This window comes from Mustela lutreola, chromosome 5 (genome assembly GCF_030435805.1).
Source record: "Mustela lutreola isolate mMusLut2 chromosome 5, mMusLut2.pri, whole genome shotgun sequence".
Lineage (NCBI taxonomy): Eukaryota > Metazoa > Chordata > Mammalia > Carnivora > Mustelidae > Mustela > Mustela lutreola.
In genome coordinates, this window is record NC_081294.1 from 25,868,974 (window position 1) to 25,889,893 (window position 20,920).

The 20,920-nt window shown below is 38.9% G+C and overlaps 1 protein-coding gene across 6 annotated transcripts; it reads left to right on the forward strand.

Moving 5' to 3' along the window:
• Positions 1-1,769: 1,769 nt before the first annotated feature.
• SUB1 (SUB1 regulator of transcription) lies at positions 1,770-19,429 on the forward strand. Of its 6 annotated transcripts, none has more exons than XM_059173735.1 (5): positions 1,770-1,868; positions 4,361-4,433; positions 6,342-6,464; positions 14,474-14,582; positions 16,278-19,429. In XM_059173735.1, exons 2-5 carry the CDS (start codon positions 4,362-4,364, stop codon positions 16,355-16,357), a joined length of 384 nt encoding a protein of 127 aa, XP_059029718.1. In that variant the 5' UTR covers positions 1,770-1,868; position 4,361; the 3' UTR covers positions 16,358-19,429. The 6 variants fall into 6 exon arrangements, with proteins under 6 accessions (XP_059029718.1, XP_059029721.1, XP_059029719.1 ...); XM_059173738.1 differs by having other exon boundaries at positions 6,348-6,464; XM_059173736.1 differs by lacking the exon at positions 1,770-1,868 and adding an exon at positions 1,973-2,110.
• Positions 19,430-20,920: the final 1,491 nt, after the last annotated feature.

Consider the following 20,920-nt stretch of genomic DNA (forward strand, 5'->3'; position numbering starts at 1 on the left):
TAAAAAAGAAAAGAAACCTCCAGCACCAAAATTTTTAGCCCACTGTTCCTTTTCATTCAGGTCCCTATCCAAATAGCTCCATTTCATCCCTAATCACATCTAAATTAACTTCACCCAACACTTTGTATGGCATCATCCTATTTTTCTTATCTGAAATTATTATCTTTATCTAAATCTTTGCTTACTTATAGTCTATTTCATGTGTTTACAGCAGCCCTATCTATCTTGTTTATTCCTGAATTTCCAGTGCTTAGAGTAGTGCCAACATATAGTAGATGCTGAACATGTTTATTGAATGAATGAATAAACTAGGAAAGGAACTTCAGGCAGTTTCTTGCATTTGAGCGGAGTTGTAACTCTTTCTGTCATGGAGAAGAAGAAGCGGAGGTTGGGAATCAGATGGCTACAACCAGTGTTCTGAACCCTGTCCCTTCTCAACCAGCACCAGATTTCCAGGAAGAGCCACGTTCATGGCTCTCAGGGCTGGGCAGCCCAGTGATCCTCTAGTTACCCCAGTATATGAGTTCAGTACAACTAGATACCCCCCACAATGCCCTAGGACAGGCATCATTGGCTTCAGGAGAACTTTGGTCAATTAGCTATAGTTTGGTGGGGGAGCTCCCCAAACTTCCTCTAGGTGTGCAAGCTCTAGGCTAGCAAGTAACCATGCTGGAGTAGTGGTGATTGAGTAGCTTCCTTTTTTTTTTCTTTTTACAAATTAATTTAAATCTTTCTTACTTTTTCAATTTTCCTGTTCAAGTGTACTGTGAAATGCACAAATACTAAATGAAATCTTTTATCTGTGTATACTTGTGTAATCACCCCCAGACCGAAACATACTCAGCATCCTAGCAGATTCCTTCATACTTGGTCCCAACTGATTATCCCCCAAGGGCAACCTGACCTGGATCCCTATAGACTTTTTTTTTTTTTTTTTTTTGACTGTTTTGGAACATCATATAAATGGAATTATACAGGAAGTTTCATTTTTGAAAAGTGGTCATCTAAACTGATGCTGCATGACCAGGAGAGGGGTAAGAACTTTTGCTTTTCCCCTCAGTCTGCAGCACTGTGAGTCAGGCAGGCATTGCAAGGTTTGAATCACGACTTACTCCCATAACCTTCAGAAGCTTATTCAACCTTGTTGACCCTTGGTTTCTTCATTATAAAATAGAGTAATTATTCCTGCTTTGGAAAGTGCTTGTTAGGATGAGTAATATATGCAAAGTGCCTTGTGCAGTGCATGGCACATAGTGGGTGCTTGATAAATGTGTGTTGGATAAATAAAACGATATACATTTTTAGCTATAGTAAGCATTCATTACATATACACTAAAATAATCTTCTGGTCATGTTCCTGCTAGTACTGTAGATTTCTCTTTTGTGAATTACCCAGGACTTCAGATTAAAGATAAGGATGTGTGTGGCCAACGACTTCTGTAAAGATTTCTGGCACTTTCTGGAATTAAAAATTCCTTTGGGTTTTACCAGCCAGAATCAAATATTGGGAATGGGGGTAAAGGACCATTTCTGTGAAAATGGGCTTTTTCTGTATGAACAATTCACTTTAGTACAAGAAGTATTTATGGAACGAGTGCAAAGCTCGAGGTTTCCCATTCCTGTTTTATTCACAGATCATACCCAAACTTCTCAGCATTTCACTTTCAAGGGACCCGCTGAAAACGAGGGCGGGTCCCTTTAAGGCCCTGGAAAGGGTCTCGGTGTTGGTTTCGGCGGGGAGGGCACGCCCCATCACGTGGGCGCAGTCCCAGAGGGGCAGGGCCGGCGTCTCCGGGCTTCCGTCACTTCCGGTTCTCTGTCAGTTGCAAGCGAGCGAGCAGAAGGCAGTTCGGCTGCAAGAGTGGAGCGTGAGTTCTGGGGACCCCGCCCCCACCCTCTCGAACCCCTTCCTGGCCGGCCCCCACCCTCCCAGCCGGGCCGCGAGCCTCTGGCGGCTCTACCCAGCTCGCAGGCCAGGGGAAATGGCGGCATTGCCAGGCCTCCCCGCCTCGGCCTCCTTGGACCTCCTCCTCTGTCGCCGACCCGCGCGTCCCATGCTCTGCAGCCCTACCCGCGCCAGAAGTCGGCTCCCGTGAACGGCCCCGGCGTGGCGAGTGCGGCGGCGGGGCGCGGGCGAGGAGCCGCGGGGAGGGGGCCCGGGCGCCCCCGGGACAATGCAGCGGCGGCCCGGGCCATGGCGGGGGCGCGTGTGGTGCCTGCTTCTCCCCTGGGCCTGGCTGGGGCTCTTTCCCCGGCATCCAGGGTTGGGGGGCTCTCTACCGGAGGGCAAGAGAGGACCCCGTCGGAGGAGGGCAAGGGGGTGGGGGAAGGACGGCTGGTGTGCTGAGGGGAGCTAACGCTTCGAGAGAAGAAAATGGCGCTTGGTGCAAGTCCCTCCTCTTCCCATACGGTCTCCGCACTTCGCCGCCTCCCACGCCCCCTCCGACCAACCTGTCCCCCCCGCCCCCCACCCCTGGGCCTCAGCCGTTGCCAGCCCCAGGGTTCCAGTAGCTTCCTGGCACCGCGCGACCCTCTTCCCAGTCTTGGTGCCCATCACCCTCGTGTTGTACCGAATTCCTGTGCTCTTTAGTCCCGGTTTAGTTTCACCTCGTCTTTTCTGATCCTCACGCCATCATCAAAGACCGAAACGCATTTTTTCAGTTGCATTTTGTATAGATTCCACACTAGCGTTTTAGTATCACCTGCCCGAATTACTGGCCTGTCCCCCCTCCTTCGAACAGTAAAGATTCATTAAGTGGAAGTAAAAATCTATCTTGTTAAAAGTTCAAAGTGGCTTTGGTTACCATCACCTTTTTTTGTTTGTTTTTGTTTTTTTTCGGTGGTCTTATAATTTGGGTTATTTATGAAGTCGTTCAGTGCAGTGATCTTAGGCAGCATCCCCCCTACAGCTTTTATTAATAGACCGTATAGTTATGCTTGACAGTTTCAAAGTGAAAAAATAGGTTATGTCCAATTTAATAACCTTTAAAAAATGTTTCTTGGCATTATTAGCTTCTAGCATTAAAAAACGTAAATTGCTTTTCGAGTTAGGGTTGTAAAATGGAACAGTAACAGGAATAGTACATAAAATGTGGTTCTCAACGTTGCTGGTCCCCTCCAAATTTACTCTTTTCATCGGGAAATTACCAGTTAAACAACATGGCTGGTTGCACATGTTTGAGCTTTTTGAAATTAGTGGCTAGCATTGGGATGGATGGCCCACTTCTTTTACCTTGACCTCCTATTGTGGAACACCTTTAGTGTTAGTTGCCAAGGCAAGTTTAGTCTAGAGCTAGATTACTTGGGTTTTTTTGAGGAGGAAATGAAGTCTTTTTCCCTTTATTCAACATTTACAGCCTGAGTGTTGTATATATTGGGCCCTTTAGGGCATACAGAAATTAATAGGACTCAGTCTTTTTGGAGATAGAGAGGGCTAAAGATAATTTAATAATAAGTGGTTTATGACCTGGTTTTATAAGTGTCTTGAAAAGAGTGCCTTGGAATTCCTTGAAATTTGGGCTTTAGCTGTGGGCTGCCCCCTACCCCTTCTCTGCAAAAATCGGCGCTTTGTCTCTCAATAAAGATCCACCTGAAAGCAAGATACTGGGTTATGTATCTTGTGGTGGGGGGAGCTAAGGTCATAGTGGAATTTGAGAGGAGGTTTTGCCTCACTTATAAGCAGATTCTTCAAAATGTAGTTAAACTATTTCAGAGTAGAAAATTAGTGTAAAATACAGCGAACTGTAAAAATTGTAATTATCTTTGTGAACTCTGAATTAGTTTTTGTCATTTTGATGGCATGATCAAAAAGCCAAAGAAAATTAGGGACATACACAAAATATGAAAAATAGGACTATTCTGGCAAACGAATTACATCTGTATAGTGCAGCTGTGCCCCATGTTGTGTGAATGTTGGGGTCAGTTCCTGCAATTAATAATTATGTTAGGTCTCATCAATGAGAAATATAAAACAGTACGGAGAATATGCCTATTCCTAGTTTTAACAGATTGTTATCAGCTGCCTTTTTCCAATTTAGTCTACCCATAAACATCTAACTCCTCTAAAATGAAGTATAAAAACACCCAATGGGTTTGAGAAAGAGGTGTAGGAGTGTGAGATGTGTGTGACATTTTAGTTCTTTCTCCTTGCTGGATTCTCCTTGCTGGGTTCTGGATGTTACTTTCAATTTGGAAGAGTATAAATTAAGAGTATAACTTATAGCATTGTGCTAAGCATAACAACTCCAGTACTACAAAATGGTAGAACCATGGAATTTCTTGAATTTTTGCTTGGGAAAGAGTTAAGTCAAAGGTAATAGAACAATTTGTAAATTTTGTGTATAATGTATTTTTCTTTCAGAATGCCTAAATCAAAGGAACTTGTTTCTTCAAGCTCTTCGGGCAGCGATTCTGACAGTGAGGTTGACAAAAAGGTGACTGTTAACGCAAGTCATTTCTGTGATAACTTAATTCAGCAGTATTGCCCACACCCTGTTCTCAAGGACAGCAAGGCTTATCAGAATGGTAAAATGAGTGCCTGGATGGGCGTTTCAGAAAATGTAGATGGCTCCTGGACCTCTTGACCAAAATGCTTGGGGTCCTTGTACGTTCACACTCCTGAACCCTGAATCAGGCTTGAGCAAGTTTTCAGAGTTTAACAAGTCTCCTGTAGAGGACTTCTAGGAACCCCAAAGCTGTAGGGCCACCAGTTTATTCCCTAGGGGGATAGCATTAGAATGTGGCCGGAACCCTGTTTGCCATTATTCAGAAACCTGCCTAATCTCTAGGTATTGTGTGTTGTAGTTGAGTTAAAATTACCTGAACTCTTTGAATGTAGATGTCAGTTTTGACCACCTTCTCAGCCACTGGTGTTTATCCAGTCCACTAGGATTACTTAAAATGTAGGCTTGGAACATTTTAAGTTAGAGTGTTATTTACTCTGTTCCCCTCCTTTTAGTTAAATCAACACCCGGCAAAGCTAACATAAAATTATGCATTTGGACAAGAGGGTTTTTGTACATTAGATGGCAACCGTGCTGGGAGCCGTGTATTCTGCTTAACTGAGCAGCTCACACTGCAGTCAGAGCTTCCTTCTATGCAGAACTGGTTTTTTTATTTCCTAGGAGGTTACATAATTATGTCTCTGAGTTTAGTTGGCAGTGTTAAAAGAGCTTATGGGAGAATCTTGGAGAAGGTGGACCTTTATAGGGAAATACAGAATGTATAACCTAAATGTTGAAATAAGGCCTCAAAAAGCATACATTAGCCATACTCCAGAAGAAAATACCTCTTAATTTTTTTTTTATTCAAACCTAATAATGGCATTTGACTATTCATTTAACAAATTTTTACCGAGCTTTTATGTGTCAGTCCGTAGATACCCAGCCCCCTATATAAAGAATAATCCACTTTCTGCTTTATTGAGCTGGTTTTTTTTTTTTTTTGCTGTTTTTGCTGTTTGCTATTAATCCTGTAAACACAGTAATACATTAGCTTTTTCAGTTTATATACGTGTGTACATCCTGTTTTACCTAATTTCATCTAATTTAGTACATTAATATATTAGTTTCTACTTTCCACTAAGGAACGTGACTGCCCTCTGCTGTTTAGGTTGGGAACTCTACTGATTTTCATAGGCTGTTAGGTCATTTTCAGAATGGGGCTGTATAAAGTTTTTACAATAATGTTGCTTTATTTAAAACATTGCCTTGATTTGGGATGCTAATCTAACACATTGCTGTCCACCTTCAGTGATTTTTTGTGATGAAGTTCTTGTGTTGTTGACTTCTAATAACCAGTACAAAATAAGCTTTTCATATTCATAACTTTTCAAAGTCAGTTTAAGTCCCTTTTGGAATAGACAGGGTATAAATGGCATATCCTAGATTGGAATAAGTTGGTTGTTTCTTCCTAATTTAATTAATATATATCCTTTATAAAAATATAAGTTGCTGACTAACTTGAGTAAACTTGGGGTTTTCAAAAGTTTGTTCACAAGCAGCAGGCCCCCATCTCTTTTTTTTGTCCCCCCTTCCAAAAAAATTGTATTTGGGATACTGGTCTAGAAAAGAATTATTCTTCTGGTTATTGCCACTATGATGCTTGAGGTGTTTTTTGGGCTTCTGAGAACACATTTTGAAAAAACTGTGTTAGATCTTAGGTTAGCTCCATTGTTCCATTGTCAAATGAAATTTGCCTGTGTATATGTTTACAATTTTTTTCTTAATAAATGTAGTCCTTTGAATCTTTAAGTCTTAAAAAGTAATGAAGTGCTTGAACCTGAGATGTGTTTTACTCTTGTGTGTGCAAATTTTAACCAATATGCTTATTTTTCTTTCAAGTTAAAGAGGAAAAAGCAAGTTACTCCAGAGAAACCTGTGAAGAAGCAAAAGACTGGTGAAACTTCAAGAGCCCTGTCATCCTCTAAGCAGAGCAGCAGCAGCAGAGATGATAACATGTTCCAGGTAATTTCCTTAGATCCAGAGGAATTCGTGTCTGGCTTGATCTGAAAAATGTTACTAGTACCTTAATCTAATACTGCACAATATTGACTAAGAATATTCCTTGAAATAGAAGAGTAGGTTTGTAGAAATGAAAGTCATTTATATGATGCTAGATTATTGTTAAAGTCTAGAAACCTGTAGTTTGGCTAAGTGTAAAACAATTTAAAAGTTACAGATATCCAAAAAAAAAAAAAAACCAAAAAAAGTGATTGAGAACTGCACATTTAGGAAGCAGTTTGGAATAGATAGGTCTAGTATTGGGCTGTGAAATATGGATGGAGTATTACTGGAGAAGAAACAGCATTATGGCCTGCATAGTTTGGGCTTGATAAGAATGGGAGAGTCAGGTGGCGCCTGTGTGGCTCAGTTGGTTAAGTGTAGGACTCCTGACTTCTGCTCAGGGTTTTGGGATTGAGCCTGTGTTGGGTTCCGCCCTCAGTAGGGTGTCTGCTTGAGATTCTCTCCCTTTCTCTCTCTGTGTCCTCCCCTAACCCCATGATGCTCACTTGCTTTCTCTCGAAACAAATAAATAAGTTTTCTCTCAAAAATAAATAAATTAAAAAAAAAAAAATAAATAAAAATAAATAAATTTTTAAAAAAGAACAGGAGAGGTGGGTGGATTTACTGAAATTGGCCCTCCCTGTATAGTGGGGAATAAGATTGAATGTTGAGGTAAAGCAAGGGAAGTGCTTCAAGAAGGGCATAATTATGAGTTGGAGCCAAAATGTTAGAATGAGGCTGCAAACATTTGACTGGAAAAGGCTAGAGTGTATATACGTGTACACATGTATGTATATATAAAATGCACAGTTATGTATAATACAGATACATATTTTTAACTTTCTGATGGCCTTGAAAGACAGTGCCAGGATTAAGGTTAGAGTGAGAAAATAGGAGCACCTGGGTGGCTCAGTTGGTTAAGCATCTGTCTTCAGCTCAGGTCATGATCTCAGGGTCCTAGGATCAAGGCAATTGATCAAGTTGATATCAAGTTGTCAAGTGGTATACCTTACGTGTATACAGTTTTTGCTAAAGTATGTTAAAAACCTAGACCATGCAGATGGATTATTTAGTTATGGGTTTTAGTTCTTTGACTAATGTAGCGCCGGGGAATAGACTGAATTGGTAGAGAACCTGAGTCACTGTATATAAGGAAGAATTACCAAAGGGCCCTCATTTCTTTGAGTTCATAATAAGTTGAATGCTTACCGTATTTCATCAGGTCTTGCTGAGTTCTGGGTGTGCAGTGATGAGCCAAGTAGATGTGATCTCTGGTTTCATGGAATATATGGGAATAAATATGATACTGATAAACATGTATTTAATTAAAGTTATGATGTGGGCTGAGAAGCAGAAGGGCAGATTATGGAAGAGGAGGTGCTCTGGGAATCTCTAAGGATGTGACATTTGAAGCTTAAGACCTAAATGAGCCAGTCATATGAAGTGAATGGGAGGGGGAATCCTCTTCAGAGTAAGTAGAGAGATCTGTGCAAATGTTTTGTGGCTAAAGCTTAGGAAGCCTGGTTGAGAGAGTTGACAGGTGATCTAGTTGGTAAGGAGGTTGGGGGCCAGATCTTGCACCATCTTCCTATTGGAAGGCCATTTTTAGGAGTTTGAGTTTTATTCTCAGTGCTGTGGGAACCTCCCTTAAGGGTCAGGATGAAGTGTGAAATCTGTAGGAGGCTATCCATCCCTTCCTTTCAAAGACTCTCTTGTGTAGAATGGGGGCTGCACTGGAATATTTTAACTTAATGTTTTGCAGTAGAGGTAAAAACTTCTGAGTATTCGGGTAACTGTTTTGGACCTCTCTCTGATGAGTCTTGTTCATCATATGCCTCCCTTTGCCTGTGTAGTAAGAGCATCTGTGTCATTTTAATGGGTTTTATCTTGTCCATTGAAGAAACCAAGACCCACATTTAGAGATTTTATTCTGTTAGAACAGTTTGGGGAAAACCAGATCTATTTTTAGGAGATGATTTTTTCACCAGAAAGGTGGGTTCAATTTTTAAAATCTCATCTGGAAAGCTTCCTGAGCCTCATCAAGCTATGAGACTCCTCACTGTTTTGGAAGCACCTGTAGGGGGAACCAGATATTTTATTTTCACAGTGACTTTTCAGAGACTTTTTAAGTGCAGTGATATGCATTCTAAGAGATAATCTTTAATTTTGTTGCCATTGTAGCTTTTTACTTGTGATGGTATTTAGGCCATAAAAAAAATCTTGGTGGTAATACTGAATTTTAATTGGTTAAAGAGCATGGTAGAGTACATTGTATAATATAGAATGAGGGTTTCATTTTTATTTGTAATAATGGTTTGGTAATTTTATTAGATGGGTGAAGGATGAGTTTTTTGGGAGGAAAAATCAGACTCATTGTGTTTTGTAAAGGGGTTTGTTTGTTCTTAATAGAGCTGTATATTTTCTATATTTTTTACTTACCAAGAGAGTGCCTTGGAGACAGCTCACAGAATGGAACTTGTTAAGACATTGCTAGAATCTGTTAGGACTCAAGTGATCAGGTATCCTTTTCAAAAACAAATAGATCTAAAATCTAAATTAGAACTGTTTGGGTACTAATAGCCATAAGACAGGATTATTTTTTTTAACTTCATATCTATTACTTGAGAATTAGAAGAAATAATCTTACTCTGGTAAAGCAGTGTGCATAAACATAAGCAGCTCTTTAAATGTAATACTTGAAGAGAATTGTACCCAAGGAAAGTCACTGCACTGATTTTTCAAACTCCAGAATGATTTGGGCAGAATCCTGGCTAGAGCGGAAATACTCCTACATGCTTGCCTTGAGTGTGGTTCCTTCAGCTCTGAGTTTAAGAACTTGGTTCTGTAGAGACATAACCTCCCTGAGGTAGGGCTTACGTGATATTGAAAACAACCTGGAGGCCTGTCTTGTAAATACTTAGCACTTGTGTCCTAAAGGTCAGAATGGTTGAGACAGGGACATTGATCTGTATTTTTCTTCAGAGTTAGACACTGGGGTCAGTAGTACTACCTTACTTGATTTAATGATTTAAGGAAAAACCTGATCCTTTAAAATTCTGTTGTTGCAGAGACAATTCTTAAAATGGTGTGGAGCTGGGGGTTCATGTATATATTCTAGGAACCCGGAAATTATTATTTCTGTATTTGAATTTTTTTTTGGTGAGTGAAGAAATTATTCATAACCTTCATCAAATCTCCAAGGGAGAGGGGAATAAAAAAAAATGTAAGAATCAACATTCTGAATGATATTCATGTTTTCCCCCCTTGTTAAATTCCGCATTGTATATAAATGTATACATATATATATACACATATACATATAATGTAAAATTATATGCATTCTGTCATCTGATTATGTTATTTCCTCTTATATCATGTGATTGTAGAGATCTTTATTCTTTCTACCTTAATCATTCTATCTGTATATTACCTCTTGTTTCTGTTTTTTTTGGAGGAGGGTAAGAGTTTGTCAGCTTTATTCATTTATTCATTTCTCCTCAAGGGAGAGAGGACTATTGGGCTTCTTTTTAATAAATGTTATTGAGAGGTAATTTATATATATAACAAAATGCACACATTAAGCCTAAAATTTGGTCAGCTATGATAAAAATGGGCACAGTATTGTAATGAGGCCTTTTCCATTACCCCAGAAAGTTCTCTCTTGGCCTCCCTTTGCAGTCATTTCCCTTGCCTGACATAACTACTGATCTCATTTCTATCACTGTGTTTTTATTTTGCCTGTTCTACAGCCTCTTGTAGTGGAATTGTCCAGTTTGTATTGTTTTGTGCCTGGCTTCTTTTGCTCAGCATAACATCTCGGGGGTGGTTCTTCTAGTTAGCCATCCGTAGTTTGTTCCTTTTTATTGCTGAGTTGTATTCCACTGTAGGATTATACAACAGTTTGTCCCTACACTTTGGATAGACATTTGAGTTGTTTCTACCTAGTCTTGGGCTGTTAGGAATAGCACTGTTGGAGCATTCTTGCACAGATCTTTGTGAATTTTTTTTTCCTGTTTGGATCAATTATCAGATGCATTTGCTGGGCCTTAGGGTAAGTGTATGTTCAACTTTATAAGAAACTGGCAAACTGTTTTCTGTAGTAGCTGTACCATTTTACGCAATGTGAGAGATTCCAGTTGCCTCATACATGTCCTCACTGGGTTTTGTCAATATTTGATGCTATTCACATAAGCTAATGGATGTGTAGTAGAAGCTAATTGTACTTTTACTTTGGACTTTGTTCATGTCTTTTTTGCCCATTAAAAAAATAGAGGTCATGGGACGCCTGGGTGGCTCAGTTGGTTAAGCAGCTGCCTTCGGCTCAGGTCATGATCCCAGCATCCTGGGATCGAGTCCCACATCGGGCTCCTTGCTCAGCAGGGAGCCTGCTTCTCCCTCTGCCTCTGCTGCCACTCTGTCTGCCTATGCTCGCTCTCTCCCCTCCTCTCTCTCTGATAAATAAATAAAATATTTGAAAAAAAAAAAAATAGAGGTCATTTGGTTTATTGAGCTGGAAGAGTTCTTTATGTATTTTAGGTATGAGTTTTTTGTCAGCTCTAAGTATAGTGAACATTTTATTTAGGTCCATGGTTTTTCTGTTAATTTTTTTTTCTTAAGAAAATTTTATTTATTCATTTGTCACAGAGGGGAGAGAGAGAGCGAGCACACACACAAGCGGGGGGCGGGGGACAGCAGAGGGTGAAGCAGGCTCCCCGCTGATCATGACCTGAGCTGAAGGCAGATGCTTAACTGACAGAGCCCACCCAACCGTCCCTCTAGCGTGATTTTACAGTTTTAACCCTATTTTCAGTTTGGATTCTCAGGAATACAGGATTTGCAGAAGAGAGTAGTAGTAGTATTTTTTCTGCTTCTATGTTTTGTTTTGGTTCTTTGTCCAAGAACCTATAAAGGCTCCAGAAGTCTCTTCCTGGTTTTTCAAGTCCTCTTCAGTATGGCTCCCATCTGTTTAGCATGTCTTTGAATCTCAGCAGTTGTTGTGTCTTTCTGTTTAGTCCCTTCCGTGTCCTTGTCATTTTTCTCTCTTTTACTTAATTGATGGGCTGTCGTTTTTCAAGGTTAGATCCTAATACCTAAGGTCTCTTCCACATGCTCAAGCCCACACCGAACTCATACTTGACTTAATCAGTATTACTTCAGTACATTTTAATGTTATAGATTCAGCTAGGTTATTAGCTCATGGGCTTACTAGCTACAGGGCTTACTGGCTAGTGGGTTTACTGTAAAAACCAAAATGAAACGATGTTCAGTTCTGTGTTAGCTGCTTGAGATACTTCTGCATTTCTTAGAGTCATTAAATCAATATTATAAATCACAATTAACAGTTTCACTGTGATAATTATTTTGGTCTTAGTTTATTCATTTAGACAGTTTACTGGGAACCTAGTATGATAGGCACTAAGGGGTGCAACGAAGAGTGATTAAAAAATAAGCCATTAAAACTGACCCTAAGATCACTGGTGACTTTAGAATAGGCAGTGGGAATTCAATTAGTAGAAACAGTATTTTTCTCCTTTTGAAATTTGGCAATAAAAGGAAGAAGGAAAAATGGAGAAAGTTATAAAATGCTGCAGATTAGAGAAAATGCCTTAGAAAAAGAGGGGAATGAGCATGTTAGGAAATGGTAGATAAGCAAAGGGAAAGAATGTGTAAGTAAGAAATAGGATAGAAAAAGTAAAAAGTTAAGGAAGGCTTGATGGTATTGTGAGTACAGGGAAGAGAGATTTGAAAGCACTTAACCCATATCCAGTGGACTTCATTTTCTCCATAAAGCATGGGGTTATGCCTGGAATTGGGGGCACAGCAGCAGGATCAGAAACTTACTTAAGGAAAGAAAACTGAAGGAAAATGAACCAGACCTGGCTGAGACCAGAAAGAGCGTTCTAAGAGGATATATGCAAGATGGAAGCCAAGAGGATATATGCAAGATGGAAGCCGTTAATGTATACTGGGTCAGTACAGCTGTGATTCTGCTACAGTAATACTTAGTATCCCTATAAAAAGGATTATTTTATAATCAAGGGGCCCAGGATGGAAGGGAAAGGAACATAGCCAAATGCAGAATCTTTGCTTGTTGATGTGTTCTAAGCACAAAAATCATGGCCAGTTATTAGTAGGATTGAAAAGTAGTTTTTTGTTTTGTTTTGTTTTGTTTTGTTTTTAAGATTTTATTTATTTATTTGGCAAAGAGAGAGGCACAACTAGAGAGGGAGCATAAGCAGGGGGAGCGGGAGCGGGAGAGGAAGAAGTAGGCTTCCCACTGAGTAGGGAGCCTGATTCAAGGCTTGATTATGACTTGAGCCGAAGGCAGATGCTTAATGACTGAAGCACCCACGTGCCTCTGAAGAGTAGTTTTAGAATGAGTAAGAGATAGGTAGAGGCATTGAAAGTTTTGATCAGGAAGTATAACTTTTTAGTTGAAGTGCTGGACAGTATAGACAGTGTCTTATAGTGAAGACATCTGAAAGGTGCTTTACAGAGTAAAGCCTTTTCCTTCTCTGGAATTTGTAGTTTGTTAAGCATAGTATCAAGTTTTTGGAAAATGGTTTTTTGTGGGTAGTTTCTGTGGTGAAGTCTATTAAAGATGTTATTTGAAATGAAGGTCTAAAAGGAAGAGGTTTCTCATGTTCTAGTGACTAGATCTCTGGATTTTTTAAATGTACATAGCTAGTGGGGTTTGTGGGGTTTGTGGATTCCTACAGGTTGTAGTTTGTACTGCCAAAGTTTGCTTTCTAATGATTTTTGTGGTAAAAAAACGCAACATAAAATTTACCATCTTAACTATTTTTTAAGCATGCAGTAGTGTTAAGTATGTTCATGTTACTATAAAACAGATTTCCTGAACTCTTTCTTTTAGCAGAACCTAAGGAATTCCCCTTTCCCTCTTCCCCCAGCCCCTGATCATTAATCATTCTGCTTTCTGTCTCTGAATCTGACTGGTGTTGCCACTTTTATAAGGGGAATCATGAAGTACACATCTTTTTTTTCTTTCTTTTTTTAAAGATTTATTTATTTTAAATATTTATTTATTTATTTATTTGTCGGGGCGGGGGGGAGAACACAAGCAGGCAGAGCGGCCGGCAGAGGCAGAGAGATGCAGGCTCCCCATCGAGCAAGGAGCCCAATGCGGGACTCGATCCCAGGACCCCGGGATCATGACCTGAGCCGAAGGCAGTGGTGGCTCAACCAACTGAGCCACCCAGGCGTCCCAAAGATTTATTTATTTTAGAGTGAGAGCTTCAGTGTGTGTGTGTGAGGTAGGGGCAGACGGAGAATTTCAAGCAGACTCTCCACCTAGCTCAGAGCCTCATGTGGGGCTCATGACCTGAGTGGAAATCAGGAGTTGGACGCTGAACTGAGCCACTCAGGCGCCTCAGTATGCATCTTTTTGTGAATGGTCATTTCACTTAGCCCATTCAGTAAGGTTCATCCATGTTGTAGCATGTGACAGAATTTTCTTTTTAGAGGCTGAATAATACCCCACGGTATGTATATATCTCACATTTTGTGTATCCATTCATCTCAGGATGGACATTTGGGCTGTCCCCATCTTCGGGCTGTTGTGAGTAATGCTGCTGTGAACATGGGTGTATAAATAAATACCTGCTCAAGACCTTGCTTTTACTTCTTTTAGGTTCATACCCATAAGTGGGGCTGCTGCATGAAATACTCTTGAATTTTCTGAGGAACCACCGTACTGTTTTCCATAGTGTTGTTCTGTTTTACTAATGATTCCTTTAATGTGAAAGTGATTGAAAATGTAAGATATACTTCATTTTAATTCCATTTTTTAAGAAAGATAACAGTGACATTTCCTTTGGTGGTAGTTTTGATACTGAGAATAGTAGTTACTTTCATGATTTAAAGTATAGGGAGTGTGCAGCAAGTTGTGATTAAAAATATGGACACTTTCTTGACATGAGAACCTTTCTATGTTTTTGTTTCTTTTGCAGATTGGGAAAATGAGGTACGTCAGTGTTCGGGACTTTAAAGGGAAAGTCCTAATTGATATTAGAGAATATTGGATGGATCCAGAAGGTGAAATGAAACCTGGAAGAAAAGGTGAGATTTAATTTCCTGAATTTGGTCTTAATTTAACCTTATTTAAAATTGAAATAATGTTGGCAGTGCATTTGGAAGATCCTCATTTAGTTGATTCTGTATTTTCTGTAGTCTTTTAGACACGAGATTTAACTTAATTTAATGACATGTCTTAAATAGCTGTTGGAATAAAACCCAGGAAAAAGAACACACTTCCTATCACTTTATTTGGCTGCTAATTTGCTTGGATGTAGCTTTAGGGGAAAAAAAAATGACGTGAATTCTTAAGTAGAGCAGGAACTATCGGGTCATTTGTAAAATTAGGAATGAAAAATTCTGGTTTACGTGAATGTTTCCTTTAGGTCCATCTAAAGGATATCCTTCTTGGGGGGATAATAGCCTTTTAGCAGGTCTTTTGTCCTTCTTCCATTTGTGTGTCACCCAGTCCCAAGCTTGTTAGCATCATAGAAGCACATTTTATTTACTCATCATATAGCTAGGGAATGTTTGTATACAAACATAAATTCTTATATTTGGGTAGTTAGCTGCTTGAGGTTGATCCTTAGATCAAAATAGGCCTCTTTATCTCCTCCTCCTCTGCCTGTTTGTTAGCTTGAAGGTACCACTTGTTTACTTTATGCAGTTCTTAGGTTTGGTAAACCTAACCTCTCTGTTTCTGTACCCTTTAACATTTTCTTGTTCAAGGCCATTTCTGGAATCACTGAAGTTGTTTCATTGTGGCCAGTGCCAATTTCTTCTCTTACTTCTGCAAACATGTATTGAAACAATTTGATTAGCTTTAAAGCCCTTCCAGGATGTTGACCCAGGATGTTCTTCTGCCTTCCTCTCAATTTCATGGCCTCCCAGCAGTCTTCTGAGAAATACATGAATTTTTCCAATTCTAGTTTATTTTTCTATTTATGTGGGTCAAATATTAGTACATTAGAAGTTTCAAATGCCAAGTGCTTTCTCTTCACATTTTTACTTGAAAGGCATGTTCTTAGCTAACATTTTAAGTGTTTATTATGTGTTAGCTGATAAGTAAGCTTTTCACTCACGTTAGCTAATTTATTGGTTCACAACACTGCTTTGAGGTGTGAGGTGTACATACCATTTTACTGGTGAGGAGACTGAGGCTTAAGAAATTTTTTTTTTTTTTAAGGTCATACAGTTAGTGATAGGGAGCCTGCGATTTGAACGCTGACAGCAGGACTCTCCAGAATGCATTTTTAACCACTGTCTACATTCTGAGAAGTCCTGTATGGGTCATGTCCCAGAAAGTTATCCAGAGTAAATGAATGCTTCTTGAAGAATTAACCAAAAGTTGCTCACCTTGAGTTCCTGTAGAAATTTTGAGCAAATGTTGGAACAAACTGGATGTAGAAATTGAGTGTCACATACAAAATCTGGATCTGGCCACTTAGCCTGCTAGTTTGCAAGGTTCTGTGAAACGCATCTTCGCGTCATCGTTTGTTCTCACAGGCTGTACTACGTATTGTGCAGGATGCAGTGTTGGAAGTAAAACTGGGCGTTAGACTGGTCTGCTCAGGTAATTGTGATGAATCTGTAATAACAAGGGATTTGACTCTCAATATGATAGCCGTTGTGCTATTTCAAGTAGCAGTTGTCGATAAAACAGGTTTTGGGTTGGAAGTGTGAAAATCGTCAAAGCTTAAGTGGATTTCCAACTTTTAAATTTTAAAAACTTTGTTTTAGGTATTTCTTTAAATCCCGAGCAATGGAGCCAACTGAAGGAACAGATTTCGGACATTGATGATGCAGTAAGAAAACTGTAAAATCAGAGCCATATGAAACCTGTACTGTTCTAGTTGTTTTAATCTGTCTTTTTACATTGGCTTTTGTTTTCTAAACGTTGTTTTCCAAGCTATTGTATATTTGGATTGCAGAACAATTTGTAAGATGAATACTTCTTTTTTTTATGTGCATTATTAAAAGTGTTCTGAGTGAAGCTAATTGTCAACTTTATTAAGGAGGTTTGCTTTGTGCCCGCCACCTAGTGTAAAATAAAATCAAATAATACAATCTTAACTGTTGTGGCCTTTCTTGATCAAAAAAGTTGGTACCGTTTAAGGCCAAAAGTAACAGTTTATAGACCTGTTAGTTTCACTTTGGCTTTTACATGCAAAAGGATTTGTATTGCATTGAATTTATAAACTCTGACTTGTGAAATCCATAGTTGATCTGTTTTCTTCCAGTCCAGTGTCTAGACTTAACTAGATTTTTCTACCCCAGTGATACTTCACACCCCCCACCTTTTTTTTAACAGTGTTTTTTCCTTTAATGACTTGTCATGTTCAGTTTTCATTTCACTCTTTTGCTCTCTTGAATATATTATACTAATTTGGAAAGTCAGTGAAACTGTCAACATGTTAGTTATCTCAACAAGGTACTTGTAATTAAAATACTATATGAGAGCTACAATCACTAATTCTACTGTATTAACTATTAGGAGATATAGTTTGATAAAAAAACATGGCTTGTATGAAAACTGAGCAAGTAAGTGTATGTCGTTACCTGTAGTGTCCTGTGTAGTACCTTATTGCTTAGTCTGCAGAGAATAATGACTTAAATGTCTGATTTCCTTTCACTTATTAAACCTGTTCACCATGGGATGATGTCTATGAAATCAGATACTGTTATCTTAGATTAGGATTTAATAAAAATTGTGAAAGATTACTGGCCTAACATTTTATTTTATAATGTTGAGTGTGGATTATATGTAGCCAGAGATATCACTGAGCTTTACTGTCACAGGAGGTAATGTGGTTAGTTTTTGGAAGAAAGAATATATAGGCACATATTTCTGGTTTTTTGGCCTTTTCTTAGTGGACTTGGTTCTTTTTTTTTTGCAGTTAGTCTACTGGACAGTAGTATTCTAGACTTAATGTTACTAAGTTTTAGCAGGCACTCGGAAGTGATTTTCATGAAATTGTAGTGATGAAGCAGACCCCATTGACGCACAGATTTCAGGGGCTTTGCAGCAATAAATAGGGCAGGATGTGCCTTAGAAAGAGAATTTAGGGGAACTCTAACTGAGATGAAGGAAGGTGGCAGTGAAGAGGAGGGAAATGTCTTCAAACAAGGTGGAACATAGGATATTTTGATCACATTGATAGGACACAATCCTGGATAGAATAGTAAAAAGAAAGGTTTAAAGACATGTAAAAAAAAATTCTTATTAACAAATTATTTTCAATAGCTAATCTTAAATGGTTTTATTGCCATGTCGGAGAGTTGCACTATTATACCAAGACTGATTACTGCGTCTAAAATGTTTTATAGTAGAATTGTCAAGGATTTGATTTCAAAACTAGCTGCCAGGACAGGTATAGTTATTAAATTGTTTTCTGGCAGTTCTTCTGTCTTAAAGTATGTTTTTACATTTTTTAGATGATTTTTATAATGTTTTTAGCAGTAATCCTAATAGGTGCATAATTGGGGAATTAAATCTTCCCTTGTGGTATTTTAACCTCCATCAGATAATAGGTACCCAAAGTGTTCAAAATGGTATTTTAGACAAATCATATCTTGATAGATAACTTTCCCTTTATTTGGGAACATACATGTGTTCTATTAACTTAATTGGGTGGACTTGTAAAGTATTTCTTATTACATATACAGAAAGGGTAGTTAGAACACAGAACATTGATTTTGGTGTAAAGAGAATAATGGGAAAGTTTCCTAGGTCTGTATGAATTCAGGCTGGGTGTGCATTTTAAAACAATCTGCTGACACAGAGCTGGTGCTGAAATCTGTTACCTAGGCATTTTCTAGCTGTACAACATTGTGTCATTAAGACCTTCATAGAAAGAGTGTTTCCCTCACAGAATTTGATAGGTTGACTGCTAAATTCATTTAAATTTGCAAATGGATATGCAATATATAGAAATTACTTCTTTTTTGGGGTACAGGAAGTGATGAGAACTAGGTTTAAAAGAAAAGACCAGTTAATTATACTGAGAAGATAAGATAGGGAGTGAGGTTTTCTGTTTCAAATTACCTTCTTGGTAAGATTTCTTCCAGGAAGAGAGCTTGCCATTTTGAGGCAGCAGTTTCTTACTTGGTAATGCCAGAATGAATTTAATTAATGCCAGCCCTGAGTGAACTTGTAGCAGGGTTTCTCCAATGGGGTTTTCCTCTTTGTCTTTTCAAGTATGGGTAGCATTTGACTGATTTCCAGTGCCCTTGGCATTTTACTTAAAGAACCACCACTTAAAAAAAAAAAAGAAAGAAAGAAAGAAAGAAAGAAAGAAAGAAAGAAAGAAAAACAACAAAAAAACCCCCACACCACACACACATATAAAAACAAAACCAAACCTCTTTATGATTTGATTATTCTCTCTTGCTTTTACTTTGTGAATGCTTTTGAAGAATACTCCTACCTCATTAGCTAGTCAAGTTGCTGTGATATTGGATCTATTCCTACGTAGGAAAAAACACTTAGAAAAAAAAAGTATGTACATATCCTGGCTTGGCTATTGAGGGGAAAAGAGAAAGAGTTGAGTGTTATTTAGGTTTCCTGATAGGGATGTCAGAAAGAGCACTATACAAGCTTGAAATTTTTTTAAAAAGCGCTGGCTAATATTTAGGTATCTCCTGAAATTCTTTGTTATTTACTTTTTATGGAAATTAATCCAGTGAAATACTTTAAAGTTTTTGTTTTTATTCTTAAAGTGGTATTTTCCAGATAAAGTCTGGGGTAAACATTCACATAGTCACAAATATGTAATTCTGTAATTGTGGAATAACCTGTATGCTTTGGTTGGTACATCTTCCATGGAGATGTCAATGGATATAATCCTCCATCTGTGAATATTTTAAATGTTGAAATAAAAATAAGAAATGTGGCCTATGTGTCATCACAGTTTCACAGACCTAAAAATGAATGGCTTAGTTATCTGTTGAAAGGGTGTTGTTAACAAACAATGCCTTCCTGTGTGATTGCTTTTGGAATGTGAATTCGTCTTAGCAGGTTATATCTCCTGAGGATCTCTGGAACCTGACCAGACTGGACTGGATGGGATTGGACTGGATGGTACAGGGTGGGGTGGGGCAGGGAAGTGGGGGTGGTGTGGGCCCGTTTTTCCCATCTACCTGATCCGGTTGGAAAAACGCAGATAATAAGGTGTATAGAATCTCTTCTTTTTCTAAACCTTATGTTTTCTAGATAGATTATTCCATGGTATACTTAACCGCATTGAATGCTGGATTTTGTTGAGTATTTTAAACTTATATTTTCACTTAGAAGGGGTCTATTTTTTCCCTTCTTGCTTAGTACTTTTGCTTTGTTACATTTTGAGATCTCATTGTTCAGATTTCTGTTCAGGGAAGCTTACACTGGGGTGGGAAGACCCGTGGAAGACTACCCATGAGTCTTCTTGCTGCACCTAATCAGCTTGAAGTTTGTAGAGCATACTGACTCAAGTACAGTCAAGAAGAAAAATATAGTACTTGGAATTTGCAGTCACGGACTTTTTATAGTTTGTAGTACAGCTCAAAGGAGTTAAGGGATTAAAATTTTTTTTTGTTTGTTTGTTTAAAAAGCATGAAACATTAAGCAAGTATATGAAATTATTTACTGGGTAACAGTTTATCCAAGACCTGGTCCATTTCTGTACAAAATCTTGCTGCATTGCACCAGCCATGCCAGACCCTAAAATTTGTGCATGTCGTGGCTCATGTGCCTTGGAAAGTGATGTGAAATTCCAGTTTGGCCCTCTTCTAAATAAGACCGATTCTTCTAAAAGCTCCTACTCATGAGCATCCCCCCCCCCCCCATATGTAGTTGTTGCAGGGAGGGTACATATGTAGATATAATCTCCCCATGGGGCCATTTATCCCTTCACCCAGAGGCCCCATTCAGATTCTGCCGATTGTTTTGGTAGTCTTTATAGCAAAAGCTTCCAACCCATTTGAGAGTTATGACTCTTTAGTCTCCATTCTGACACACTTCTTTAGGCTTTCCTTGACTTGCAACCTTGTGATTTCTGTAGATCTGGTCATTTGTAGGTCGCTGGTGGTGGTGACAAGGGTAGGGAGGGCAGAGGCTGGCTGAACGAGGAGCAGAGACTCAGCAGCTTTTTTGTGAAGGGTCAAAAGCAATGAGGGGTGCTCCGGGAGGATGTGGGGTCAGGAAGGCCATGTGTGATGGAACCTGCCACATCTGGGTTTGGCTGCATCAGTGCTTGTCTGAATTGATCTTCGTGTGTCATCTACAGTTCCATTCACTTCCCTGTTCAGTTTTCTGGTGATTTTTTTCCTAAGTGCCACCTGATTTGTGAGTACTTCCAATAATTTTAAAGAAAAAAATTTATGCCTACTCTTCTCCATTTTGCTGT

Coding starts and splice junctions, on each gene's coding strand:
- SUB1 (XM_059173733.1), top strand. CDS start 6,096: ATGATGCTTGAGGTGTTTTTTGGGCTTCTGAGAACACATTTTGAAAAA. Junction 6,465..14,473: donor GAGATGATAACATGTTCCAG/GTAATTTCCTTA, acceptor TTTCTTTTGCAG/ATTGGGAAAATGAGGTACGT. Junction 14,583..16,043: donor AATGAAACCTGGAAGAAAAG/GTGAGATTTAAT, acceptor TTGTTCTCACAG/GCTGTACTACGTATTGTGCA.